We start from the raw sequence: 13,669 nt of genomic DNA, 5'->3' as shown, positions 1-13,669 counted from the left end.
GCCAAGACACCAGTCCCATACTGAGGTCCAATCCAGCAGATTTGGGTTCCTCACAAGTGGACAGAGAAGCTGTGTGATGCACTAGCATGGGATTTTTAATTTTTTTTTTATTTTTTTATTTTTTTTTACATCTTCCTTCTTGCACAGTCACTTAAATTTGAACCTAACCTATTCAGAAATGAATGGAGGTAATTGGGCTGAAAGAGGCTGGTGATTTCTCTGCTACCCCCTTAGAAAGTAGCACACGGTTAATTTTGCTGGAGGAACACAGAGCTATTTGTGGAGTTGACACTTGGCGTCCAGATTCTGGCATCTACTCTAGTAGCAAAAAAGACCTGGTTCCAGCCAGGACTGCAGAGTATATCACAGAACGGTAGGGACTGGAAGGGATCTTCGGAGATCATCTACTCCGATCCCCTGCCAAAGCAGGGTCACCCAAAGCAGGTTGTACAGGAAAGCATCCAGGTGGGTTTTGAATATCTCCAGAGAAAGAGACTCCACCACCTCTCTGGGCAGCCTGTTCCAGGGCTCTGCCACCCTCAAAGTGAAGAAGTTTTTCTGCATGTTCAGATGGAATTTCCTGTGTTCCAGTTTGTGCCCGCTCCCTCTTGTCCTATCCCTGGGCACCACTGAAAAGAGTCCGGCCCCATCATCTTACACCCACCCTTTAGATGGGTGTTCTGGGCATGTATAGTTTGGAGAAGAGGAGGATGAGGGGAGACCTCATTGCACTCTACAACTCCCTGAAAGGAGGGTGTAGAGAGGTGGGTGTTGGCCTCTTCTCCCAAGGGAATAATGGCAGAACCAGAGGAAATGGTCTGAAGTTGCGGCAGGGGAAGTTTAGATTAGATATTAGGAAGAATGACTTTACTGAGATGTGGTCTGGCACTGGAACAGCCTGCCCAGGGAGGTGGTGGAGTAGCCATCCCTGGAGGTATTTAAGAAACGTGTAGACATGGCACTTCAGGGCATGCTCTAGTGCCCGAGATTGTTGGTTTGTGTCTGTTTGTGGGTGGGGTGGGGTGTGGTTGTGGGCGTTTGGTTTGGTTTTGGTGTTCTGGGATTTTTTGGGTGTGTTTTTTTGTCTTTTTTTTGTTTTGGGTTTTTTTTTGGGGTGGTGTGTTTTTTTTTTTTTTGTTGGTTGGACTTCATTATCTCAAAGGTCCCACCCAACCAAAAATATTCTGTGATTCTGTGATTCTGTAGATATTTATAGGCATTGATGAGATCCCCTCTGAGTTCTCTCTTCTCCAGGCTAAACAGACACAGGTCTCTCAGCCTTTCCTCATAAGAGAGGTGCCACATTCCCTTGATCATGTTTGTGGTCCTCTGCTGTACCCTCTCCAGCAGTTCCCTGTCCTTCTTGAACTGGGGAGCCCAGAACTGGACACAGGACTCCAGATGGGGCCTCACCAGGGCAGAGCAGAGGGGGGGATGACCTGCTGGCTACGCTCTTCTTAATCCACCCCAGTATACCATTGGCCTTCTTGGCCACAAGGGCTCATTGCTGGCTCCTTGACAACTTCTTGTCCACCAGGACAACGAGGTGTCTCTCTGCAGAGCTGCTTCCCATCATGTCAGCCCCCAACCTGTACCAGTGCATGGGGTTATTCCTCCCCAGGTCCAGGACCTTGCACTTGCCCTTGTCGAACTTCATTAGGTTCCTTTTCACCCAACTCTCCAGCCTTTGCGACTTCATAAAAGTTGTTGAGGTTACCCTCTGTCCCCTCATCCGGGTCATTGATGAGTATCTTGAACAAGACTGGAAATACATGGATTTGGCTTCGCTAGTTGGACACCCAGTACCTAGACCTCAGTGCTCAGGGTCCTGCTCGCAGCCCAGTTCCGCGTGGCACAACACAGCTTCACTATCCTGTCCATCACCACAGGGGAGGATCTGCAAACTGCTCACAAATATCGGTAAAAACAAACAATGGAAGGAGGTTAGACTAGAATCTCGCATCTCTTGACTCCTAATGAAAATACATGAAAAAGCCTTTTCCCCATCAGATATATTGGAAGTATTTCAGCAGACGCAGGCAAGCAAATACCGGAGTGCTTGGAAACCTGTATGACGCTTGTTGGGGCTGTGACTGGGCTGGGCTGTGGCAGTGTTGAATTTTTAAAATGAAAACAGAAATGACTCATGGCTCCAGGAGAAATTTGAAGCTTTATTAGTAGACAAAATTAGAGGTGTGAGTCAACTGTTACCTTTATGTACTAGGAAATTCTGAAAAGTTTTTAGATAATATTCCCATGCGATTAAATCCTAGCAAAAAAAAAAAAAGTATTGATTGGACAGAAAATGGATCCCAGCAGACGTCTATAAGGACCTCTCATCAAAAAGGCTTTTTTCTCCCCGACTTGAGCTTATTTGTTTAATTATGTGCTGTAAGACCCACCTGCTTTCACGGACACTTGGGGAGAGTGTTACCTGAGGAACCTGCCAATTGAGGCTGTCACTGTCAGGGAAAACCGATACGAAGGACGTGATAGGAATGGTTTGGTTTTTTTAAGATTTTAAAAGTCAGAATCTTCAGTCCCGCTAAAAAAAAAAAAAAAAAAAAGGAAAAAAAAAAAACCATATGAAAAAAATTTAAACTGTGTGTCAATAGAAGGTCATTCCTGATTGCAATTTCACGTTGTTTCTCACTTTCTCTTAGCAACTGGCACTCTCCCAAACCACCATAGTTAATATTTCATACTGTGTGGAAGCAGGATAGCTAAGCTGGCGACAGCAGTACTGTTGCAAATGTAGTAATATCTGAGACAATGTTCCAGTCAGAACTGAAGGTAAATCAGGAGGGAAGACAAAATGGTTCAATAATTTGTTAACCAACAAAGATAAAAAGCTATTCACACATTTATTTTTATTTTTTTTTTAGAAAAATAAGGCTCGCGTCAGGTAATAACGATGTTATCACCAGACATTCACAAGAATGCACATTATAATGTAGTTGTTAGTCTTTGGCACCAGATACATACACAGACAAGGGTATCTCCATATCCGAAGACACGGGAACTAAATATTCCCTTAGTCTGGTTTTCTATGCAATTATTAGGACCTCAAAAATCGGTGGTCAACAACCTCACTTAGAAAACAAAGACCCAGCCTGGAAAAATGCCTGAAGATAGAACAGAAAGCAAGAAAAGGAACAGTTACCATCTACCAACAAAACATTCCAGACACAGTAATAAGAACATTCGGTTTCTTATGTGAGGATATTGCAGTTGTTGCTGTCTCAAAAAAAAAAAGAAACCACCAAACCAAAACAACAAAACCCTGCTTCAGAAGTTTGTTTACTAAGGTCACTATTTAAAAATACATCCTTCCAAGCGGTTTATGGTGCAGATGAAATAATTTTTCAGTGTACAAAACAGTTTTGTACATCCCTAGCCTTTCCTAAAAGAATCTGAGATTTGAGAGGCTGCACCACCTCCAGAGTCTCTCACTACTTTTTCCTCCTTACTGTGTTGTTTAAGCCCTTACGCTCTTGGCTAGCTCTATGTTAGTACCAGCATTCTTGCTACATTCTTAAATTCCTGAGAGACACAGTTCCTTCAGCAATCTGGTATCCAGTCCAATAAGACTTCTTGGATAAAAGTCAACCTTTGGCATTATACTTCAGGGATACGGTTGATGGAAAATTATAGGGAAACGGAATGAAGTTAAGTTCTTATTATTTGCAACCAGCAAATGCTGTTCAGGAGAATTCCCATACTAACTCAGAAATGAAAACAGCATGAATTACTATTTTTGTATAGGTCCAGTGACAAAAATCTTCCCTATTAATAATGTCACTTGGAAATGGAGAAATAACCAAGGACTTAAATTATCTCAAAATTATATATTCTTGGAGAAAAGACAGAAATTTAACTGCTTAAAAACTGGTAAAGAGCAGTCGTCAATTTATTTGTCCTCTTAGTCACTTCTGGGTTTAGCAACATGTCTTGGACTATACACTTCTTCCCTGCTCTCAGCATAAAGCAGACCTCTCTTTAACGAGACTCACAATTATTAAATTATCTCAAAATTATATATTCTTGGAGAAAAGACAGAAACATTAACTGCTTAAAAACTGGTAACGAACAGCTGTCAGTTTATTTCTGCCATCTCTCTTCTCACTGAATAATTTGTCATCTTATTCAAATAGATCTTTAGTCTACTTTTCTCTTTTAATTTTTATTCCTGAGTAGGTACAAACTCCATTATCTGATTTAAAGGAAAAAAACCTACCTTTTTAAAACAAACTCCAGAAGATCTCCAGATAATTTTATTGGATTCCTCAAAGTACAACACCTTTAGAGTGAACTCGAGCTATTGTTTGCAGACGAACGAGCGAAAAATTACAGAAAACACTGCTAAGAGAGACTAGAGAAACGGGGTTTTGAAACAACCCGGCAGAACCTGAACCGTGATAGAAAGTTTGACGTTATCGCTTCAGGTAACACACAGCGACAAGCGCTGAGGAACGAGAGTGGATGGGGGAATATGTAGCAAGTAAGTCTAGAAAAGCTGCAGCAAAGCAGGCAATTCCTACAGCATGCCATGGAAGAAACTCTCTCTTCCCTCATTCCCAGTCTGCAGGGTTAATAAACCAGTGTCAGGAATTAATCATTACGGAAGGTGTGTTATTTTCTCTTGGGTTTTGTTGTTTTTGTTTTTTTTTTTTATAATTGTGGGTTTACACTTAACTGAACAAAATGTCATTTTAACGACAGAGTGAAAATTTTATTAAAAAACTGATTTCTATTTTTAAGGGTGGCTGATACTTAATCCAAGCTGGAACCTAGATCCTCAAATCTAATGCTCTGGGGTATTAGCAGCTGATCACCACAACACCCACTTCCTCCTCTAAGAAACTTCCTGTCTGTAATGAACCCTGATTCCATGGAAGAAGTAGTTGAGTTTCTCAAACCCCCAGGATGCCTACCTGCTGATGGGTACAGAGAGGTCTACAACAGGAAAACCTCACCATCTGTGCATCGCTAGAGAGACATTAACTGTTGGCGAGTTACACTCGCTGCCCCTTGCCCGCTTGAGTCTAAACCAAGCCCAATTTCAAAACTGCTTTCAGCGTAGGAGGAAACTCACCTTTCTTGAAAAGCGGAATAATATAAATTATTAAATTGCACCATCAACTTGGTATGAGGAATAGCATCAAGCGGGTAAAAGCTGTACTTCCACAGGAAAAAAAGCATCCTTTCCTAATTCGAGGCAAGCTACTTTAATCCCCCTATCCTTCACTGTAGTCATAGGTGAGATACTCATGCAATTCCAGGGTTGCCATAGCAATATAAAGCCTTCAAATAGATAATGACGTACAGTCTGAAGTCGTTTCCAGACCCTGTTGAGGTCAGCCTCTCTGCTTCTGGCAACCCCTCCCTGAGCTAACCACTCCTCTTAGTCACTCCTGGGTTTAGCAACATGTCTTGGACTATACACTTCTTCCCTGCTCTCAGCATAAAGCAGACCTCTCTTTAACGAGACTCACAATCAACACTGCTCTCTTTGAATACATTCATACCTGATTTCAAACAAAGTTGGATACGGTACGTGTAGGAAACTCAGCAGCTGAGGGACTCTACAAGCTGGAATGAAATGTTAAGTTTGAGGGGTTTAACGGCAGCAGTGCAAAACTATCATCGTTGAGATCTGCTTAACCACAGAGTAAGAACGTACAGCGCCGTAACGTATCCACAAACCTACCAGCTGTGTAATAAGGAGAGTGTCAGCTGCAGGCATCAGGCAGCTGCACGCTCATGTGATGCCGGGCTGCCCCACTTTGCAGCTCCGAGATACGGATCTGGTGTGTTTCACAGACAGTGAATTAGAAGTGAAAAGGGCTTCATACGTCTTAGGCTTTAATTGGCCTTCTGTTAATGGACATGATTAACTGGGTATTGAATAACTAAGATATCACAGAATGATAAGGGGTTGGAAGGGACCTCTGGAGATCATCTAGTCCAACCCCCCTGCCAAAGCAGGGCCACCCAGAGCAGGTTGCACAGGAACATGTCCAGGGGGGTTTTGAATGTCTCCAGAGAAGGAAACTCCACAACCTCTGGGCAGCCTGTTCCAGGGCTCTGCCACCCTCAAAGGAAAGAAGTTCCTCCTCATGTTTAGATGGAACTTCTTATATTCAAGTTTGTGCCCGTTACCTCTTGTCCTGTCCCTGGGCACCACTGAAAAAAGACTGGCCCCATCCTCTTGACACCCTCCCTTTAAGTATTTATAGGCATTGATCAGATCCCCCCTCAGTCTTCTCCAGACTAAAAGGACCCAAGTCCCTCAGCCTTTCCTCGTGAGAGAGATGCTCCAGGCCCCTAACCATCTTTGTGGTCCTCTGCTGTACCCTCACCAGCAGTTCCCTGTCCTTCTTGAACTGGGGAGCCCAGGACAGGGAACTGCTGGAGAGGGTACACTGTATTTAGTTTCGGAGGCACTGACAAGGCAAACCGAGCAATGTTTATAAAGGTTGTAAAATGGGTAATTGAGTATTGTTTATAAAGGTTGTAAAATGGGTAATTCTGAGTATTTTATAAAGCAATGGCTTGATTTAGCAAGATCACAGATCTTTGCTACAGTTTTCTGATTTGTGTGCTTACAGAAATTGCACACTGATAAGCACTTTGATTCTTTCTGTCCTAGTTTGAGTAAAACTGCTTGGGAAAATTGAGGATGGGAGGTGTCTGTTTGTTGGTTTGTGTGGGTTGTGGGGTTTTTTTTAAAATAGTTTATTCTGTTGTTTTGGTAAACGTTACACATTCAGTATGTTTCCTCTTGCTGAGTTCCTTGGTGAATGTTATTTGTAAATATCACGATGCACTGAACAGTTCCTAAAAAAAAAAGGATATAAAATGTAGCTCATTACCATGGAGAAAAAAACTGTAAAAAGTGCAAATGAAGTTTTGCAACACCTTTATTTCCTCTTGCTGTAGCACTAACTCTGCGTATTTTCTTGCTGAGAGAAAGATCCATTAGAATTCTTTACTACCCTCATACAGTCTCTCTTACGCTGAAAGACTAATAAGACTTTTAGTGGTCACCATTAATACTACTTGTTCACATTTCTACACATTTTCACCTTAAAAGCTAAAAAAAAAATTTTATTAGTGCCAATTTTCTTCAGTAAATCAGCTTATAATGCATATCCTTGATCTTAGTCAGACTAACCTATAAAACGACTCATTTTGTATAATTTTCTATCTCACCACTTGTTGCTTTTCAAAACTGGTAATATTTTTGATGATGTACAGAACCCATTGCAGTTGCTGCTTCCACCCCAAGCTTACTTTGGCTTTTGAATCTAATGTGGTACACAAGACTACACACAGGTACCCAGGGACCAGGACAGGGGATGACATAATTGTAGGTATTTCTTCAGTAGTGGTCTTTACCCAGTGCTTGTTATGAAACAAGGGTGAGGCCCGGCAAAAATATTTAATTTGTGGTGGCACTGTTCCTACTTGAAAATGACCTGAAACGACCTTAGTTGGGTGAGCTGTTACCTGCAAGTTACTGACTTACTTTATTCTTTCTACGGCTGCCAGCCAAACACTGCTAATTCAGAATGCTCCCTGTAGGACCGAATTGGGAGAATTCAGAAATCCTTCACCATGCTCTGCTTCCTTTTTCCCCGCTTTCCTTCAGAGATATTGTCTGTGGCCTGATCTTAAATCCAGAAGATCTGTGATGAGGCAATGAATAGTGGATTTTATTTTTTTTCCCAAGCATATAATTTTCTTATCGTTTCAGTGCTCAATATGAATTTAAAAGATGCCTTGGGATTTGAGCAATTTTAATAGTGCCTTAGGATTTGAGCAATTTCAACAGTGCTTCAGGATTTCTTTTTGATGCTAGTATATTCAAGATTAGCCTTTTAAATATTTCATTTAAGATAAGTAAGAACATGTTTGCCTGGTGTTGTCAACTGCGTTATCGCATGAATCTGTATCAAATCTAGACATTTGGTCCAACATCTGTCACAAAGGGCATCTGTCATTAAAATACTGTTTTGCAAGAGAAAATAAAACTAGGGTCTATTTAAATACAATGCTGATTGTTGCTTGGAGAGAAAGGCAAAGAGAACGAGTTAATAAAAATTTACATCACTTTGAATACTATCAAGATTCTCGTCCAGGTGGACTGTACTGTAGGAGAAACAAGGCTTTTTGTAAGGGCCGTGTTGGCTGAACAACTGCAAGTAAAAACGAGACAGGAGATCAGCGTGACGTGGAAGTGAAGGTGGCACTGAGGAGCGCGGAGGTTGCTGCCCTGAACAGTCTGAACACTGGGAAGTCACCAGCTGGCAGAGACAGCCCACGAAGCTTGAAAGGGTGACTGCATGTAACAAGTGGGAAAGCGCTGTGACCTGTGACTTGTCCTATGTCGTGATTTCGGCTGAATTTACCAAAACCAGACCGACAGATGGCCCTTCCGCCCCCCTTCCCCCCCCTAAAAGAGGAGAGAGGAGGAGAAAGAGATAAAGGAGATTCAGAAGTTTAGAATGAACTAAACTACTTTAATGAAGAATTAATATTAAAATAAAAATAAAGAAGAAAATAATGAAATAGATACAATATATACAAAACCGTATCAAGCTCCCAGGGTGACAGTCACATCACCGGCAGGCACTGGGGAAGTCCCAGACTGGACTCGGTGATGAATGGGAACTGGATTCCAGCTCTGGAGTCAGGAACACACGGATCGGGATCAAAGGCAGATGAACAGACAGAGTCCTCTCTGGACATCGGCCATCGCAGGAAGGGGGTTGACCCTTTGATCCCTCAGTTTTTATACTGAGCATGGGGCAGATGGGATGGAATACCCCAGTTGGTCAGGTTTGGGTCACCTCTCCTGTCCACTCCTCCCCACCGATGTGACCCCTCTACGTTTTTTCCATTTCCGACCCTCTAAGGGGGCAAACAACGAAATGGGCTGCCCTTGGTTGTTACAGCAATAAGTATAAGCAAGGGCCTCCCTGCTCACCATCCCTTGGCATGGAGCACAAACATTGGGCTGATCATTCTGAGAACGAGCAGTTTTCTCCACAATATGCCGTTCATTTCAGAGAGTTAGAGGAGGCCTGGCTAGGATGTAAAGTTACAGAACAGAAAATTGGTTCGGTTTTACTTCAAACCGGGACATCCTATGATTGGAAAGTCGCAATGCAAGCAAAACGAGCAAGAAAAGTAGTCTAAAAGCATATCCTGACCTTGAGGGACTCTGAGCCGATTCAGGACCTGGACACCACAGCCAGGTAATGGGGCCAGGACTCCGGGGTGGGGAGGCTGATTCCCAGAGCAAGCGGATAACTGCTGGGAGAGGGGTTACCTGGTCCCAAGCGGGAAGAAGACAGCCTTTCCTCCTTCCCTGCCACCCATGCAGACGCTAATCAAGCTGTGGATAAAAAAAAAAAAAAGAAAAAATAGTAACAATCTCAGTCATGGTAATTTTGCTCACAAGGGTGGGTTGTAAGATTGAGGAGAAGCCCAGACAGCTATCCGATTCCCAATTAACCCCTCCGGTTAGGCGCAGACTGTGAAATCCGACGGGAGCTGGGCACGGGGACGGGCACTGCGGGAACAGAACCCCCGGGCTCTTCGTGCCGCGGCAGGACAAGCCCCTGGGCGCCCAGCTGGGCAGCCGGGCCCTCGGACTGGCAGCACGGACGGCGAGCCGCCCCACAGGCGGGCCAGCGGGTAGGCCAGCAGGCAAGGAGCCCTCGGAACGCCCGTGTGTCGCCTCCACACCCCGTCCCACGCAGCCCAGGTGAGAGAGGAGCACCGCGGCCAGCAGCGGAAGGGCCCTGCGCGCTTCCCCCAGCACCCCTCCCCGCCTCCGCAGAGGGGTAATTCCTCGCCTGCCGGGGCTCCTCCTCCTCCTCTCCCGAGAAAACCTGAGGGCTGCCGAACCCCTCCCGCCTCTCCCTCCGGTGGCTTCGCTGCCAGCGAGCCTAGATGGCGAGGAGCTCCGGCCAGGACGGTCCGGTCCCGCCCCGCCGCGGCGCCTCAGCCTGGCCGCTCCCCCACCGCCCGCTCGCCCCCGCTTCGGGTAGAAGCGACGGAGCCTGCCGGCAGCGCCCAGGCTGCGTGAGCAGGGACGGCACCCTCCCGCCACTCAAGCACCTCACCGAGACGCGCCGCCGGCGATCGCTCCCGCCGGGAGTCGCCCTGGCCCCGCCGCCGTCCTCCTCCTCCTCCCCGGCCGCCAATCACAGCCCGGCCCCGCCCCTCGGCCGCGCTCCCCAGACGCCTGTTGTTGTTGGGGCTCCCCGCAGCTGCCGGGGGGCGGGGCGGGGCGGGGGCGAGCAGCCAATCCGGCGGCGCCTCCGCGTCAGTTACATTAGCGGCAGGAGGGAGCCGGGGAAGCGCAGGCGGCGCGAGCGCCTCTCTGTTTCTGTGGCGGGCGGGACGGGGGGGGGGGGGGGGGTGGGAGGAGGGGCGGGGAGGGGAGGGAAGAAAAAAGTGGTGGTGGGGGGGGTCGCGAGGCGGAATCCTGGCGCGCGGGTGCGCGCGCGCGCGCCCTGGCTCTAGGGTTCCGGGACCGGACCATGGCGGTAGCGGCCGCTCGGCGGCCCTGGGCCCTGCCGTGTCTGCTGCTGGTGGTGGCGGCAGCGGCGGCGGCTGCGCTGCTCTTCCCCGGGGCGGCCGGTGAGTGCACGCGTGTCTGGGGGGAAGGAGGGGAGGGGAGGGAGCGGGCGAGGTGGCGCCTGGGGCGGGGGGAGGAGAGTGGTGGGGGGCTGCGGGTCTCCGTCGGTTCCTTTCAACAACATGGCGGAGGGGCCGGCTGGGGCGGAGTCGCCTTTCCCCCTCCTTTAACACACACACACACACACACACCACCGGTGTCCGAGCCTGGCGGAGCTCAGGGACTCCTCGTCCCTTTGTTGGCCGGGCGCGGCGGCGGCTCGGCGGGAGGGGCCGCGGCCTGGGGCAGACGCCGTGCGGCCGGGCGAGGAAGGGGCGGGGGGGGGGGGGGGGGGGGGGGGAATGACGGTGAGGGGTGGACGCGGTACCCGCGGCGGTTCCCCTTGACACCCGTCCCCCACCGGTGCCCGCCTTGCCCCCCCCCGGAGTAGCGCCTCGGGTGGCGTCTGCCCGGGGGAACTTTCCCGCCCCGTCAGCCCGCCGGCCCCCGGCCCTTCCTTTCCCCCGCGGGTACGGGCGGCGGTGGCCCGCGAAGGCAACTTGGCTCTCGGTGGCGGAGCTCCCTCCCTCCCCTCGGACAGAGCCGCCCTCCCAGGGAGGCTGTCCGCCCCCGCCCGGGGGTGCTCCGGCACCGGACCGGGGGGCAGCCGCCGTGCCTTGCGGGGTCCCTGCGGGCGATATCCGAGGGGTGCCGCGGGGGAGGAGAGAGGAGGTAACGTGTTGAATGTTCCACGTAGTGAAGGTAAAAAGATTCCCTCAACTCCCACGTCAAGATGCTGTCGCTCCGTCACACGGCGCGTTGTGGGGTGCTGGCGGCGTCTGCCGCCGAGAGCTGGTGCCGTGGAGGGGGGGGGGGTCGGGGGGTGATCTCCCCCGGTACCGTCAGGCAGGTGCCCTGTACGCTCTGCGAGGACCCAACCGCGGGGAAAACAAAATCCTCCGTGGATATCGTACGGTAGAACGGTTGTGTTCCTCCAGCCTTCTGTGCCCGTGGCCTCTCTTGAGAGAGACGTGGTATCAGAGCTGTGCTGTGGCAGAGCTAGTGCATGAAACAGGAGTTCTTAATAGCACTCCAAAATGCAAGGAATAGGTATTTTTCCATTAAAAAAATAATAAAAATAAAGCCCATTTTGTTCTTCGATTAGCAGTTTGGGCCACGTGTCCTAATGGGGTGCACAAGTGTTACAGGCCCCCTACTCTAGTTGGTTTAGGTTTCAGCTTTATCTGTAGTAAGTTAGGTGATGGTGATGACAGATACACAAAATCTGCATTTTATAATTGCTCCACTTCCTAAATTCTTCTGTAGGTGGATTGTATATCGCTTTGCGTTTTAAAGAGGAAGTGGAGAAGCGCCACGACTTTCTTCTGCAATTGCAGCTTTAAGACATCTCTCGATCTGGATTTTTTTTTTTTATGATGCTATTCATAATTTAATCTAAGATGGTAGTTGTGCTGTAAAGAAAATACTACTTAAAGAAAACATAACTTGCTGTACTAAAATGTTGTGCTAATTGTCTGTATTCATACCGAGGAAGATGGAGAATCTTTGATCTGGAAACAGTGAAGTAAACTTAAGTAACCCGTGATGGTCCTTGTGTTCTTGGAAGGATGTGGCAGGCCTCAGTAACTGAAAGCTTTCTTACGTGATACGTCCAATTTAGATGTTGAAGGAAATTTTACCTTGATTTGAGCTTTGACCTTTTCACTTTTAGTGCCTCTGATCAATCAACAGTTTTCACTTAATCTCAGTTGTGAAATTAAGGTCTGAAAGCTTTGTGTGAAAACAGGCAATAGGCTGCCATACAAAAAGCTTAAGGATGGAAGTGGTGCTGTGCTACCTTTTGTTTAAAAAACAAAAAACAACAATAAAATCCTTCCTGTCTGAGGGAATAGAGGAGGATCCAGGGTTCTTGATCCATAACTCAGACAGGTCCTGGTACTGGTAAAGGGGTTAATTTGTCTGAACACGGTGGTCTAAGTTGATAAAGAAGTGTAAGGTATGATTTGGCTACTGTCACTTAGTATTCTTGTGGTGGGTTGACAAAAGTTGGGCGTTTTCTGATTGCTTCTGATGCTGCTGCTCTGCAATATACTAGTGTTGCTGCACGAATGAATTGTCTTGTGATATGGTTTATATGGAGATCAGATGTGTAATGAATCACAGCAGCTAGCTGAACAGTACAACGGTCCTAATTTGTAAGACAGAGTCTGAAGTTTAGCTCTTTTTTTTTTTTTTTTTTAATGCATGAGTCATAGTCTTTGGTCTCTCCAAAATTCTGGGGAGTCATCTCTTGGAAACTCTGGCATTCACTCAGTTGCTCCTAATCGCAAATAAAGATGGAAATCTCATTTGTATGCTGAAATGAATTTAAAAGTACAAATGAAGGAGGTCTTTATTCTTTCTGTTTTCATAAGATTAGTGAAATTATAAACTAGGCTATTAATTCTAACTTTGTTTTGTTTTACTAAAGCATACTGTTTTATGAAAGGTACCAGAAACAAATTTTTAATGTTACCTTGCTGTAAGAGGCATGAACATATTGTGAGCAGCTTTATGAATGAGACGCACAAAAAAAAAAACCTGATAGTGCCATTTGGCACCTGTACTACGGAGAATATAATACCGGGTTTTTGAAGCTGGGATTTTTCAGAAGGCTTTGTTGTTACTTGCAAGTTGAGGATAGTGCCTTAATAAAGTAGTCTGTCTGTTTTCTTGACTGCGTCCTGTTGGTTGCCATCAACTTCAGTGGAAGTTTACCTTAACAAAGACAGGTGAAATGTATGTGAAAGTTGTCCTGAAAACTTGATATCCAGTCCTGTTACTTTACAGCACTTAACTAGTGCTTTTGAGAAGAAGGAGTTAGTGAGGATCGTGAAGGATTGTGGTTAAAAAGATGTACCCACGTCCCGGGTAATGTAAGACCTAAACATTTTTGTATCTTGAGCTAGAAGAGATCAGAGATGCGTCAGGAGTATTGTGTTGTGAGGGGATTGTCTGAGCAAGAGAGTAGGAACC

The 13,669-nt window shown here is 46.8% G+C and overlaps 1 protein-coding gene across 6 annotated transcripts in view; it reads left to right on the top strand.

The window, feature by feature from the left end:
- Nucleotides 1-10,356: 10,356 nt before the first annotated feature.
- The window catches only part of TGFBR1 (transforming growth factor beta receptor 1), a 34,339-nt gene continuing 31,026 nt past the window's right edge, over nt 10,357-13,669 (top strand). For 5 of the 6 annotated variants that reach the window (XM_074146643.1, XM_074146645.1, XM_074146640.1 and 2 more), the window contains exon 1: nt 10,605-10,656. Coding sequence is in view for 1 of the 6 variants with exons in the window: in XM_074146639.1 (XP_074002740.1) it covers nt 10,557-10,656 (100 nt within the window). In the remaining 5 variants the exon portion in view is untranslated. Of the gene's footprint in view, nt 10,657-13,669 lie in introns of all 6 variants that reach the window. The other variant, XM_074146639.1, reaches the window with a different exon arrangement.

Source organism: Numenius arquata, chromosome 4 (genome assembly GCF_964106895.1).
Source record: "Numenius arquata chromosome 4, bNumArq3.hap1.1, whole genome shotgun sequence".
NCBI classification, from domain to species: domain Eukaryota; kingdom Metazoa; phylum Chordata; class Aves; order Charadriiformes; family Scolopacidae; genus Numenius; species Numenius arquata.
The sequence above is the reverse complement of the archived record's forward strand: the minus strand, read 5'-3'. Positions and strand labels throughout refer to the sequence as shown.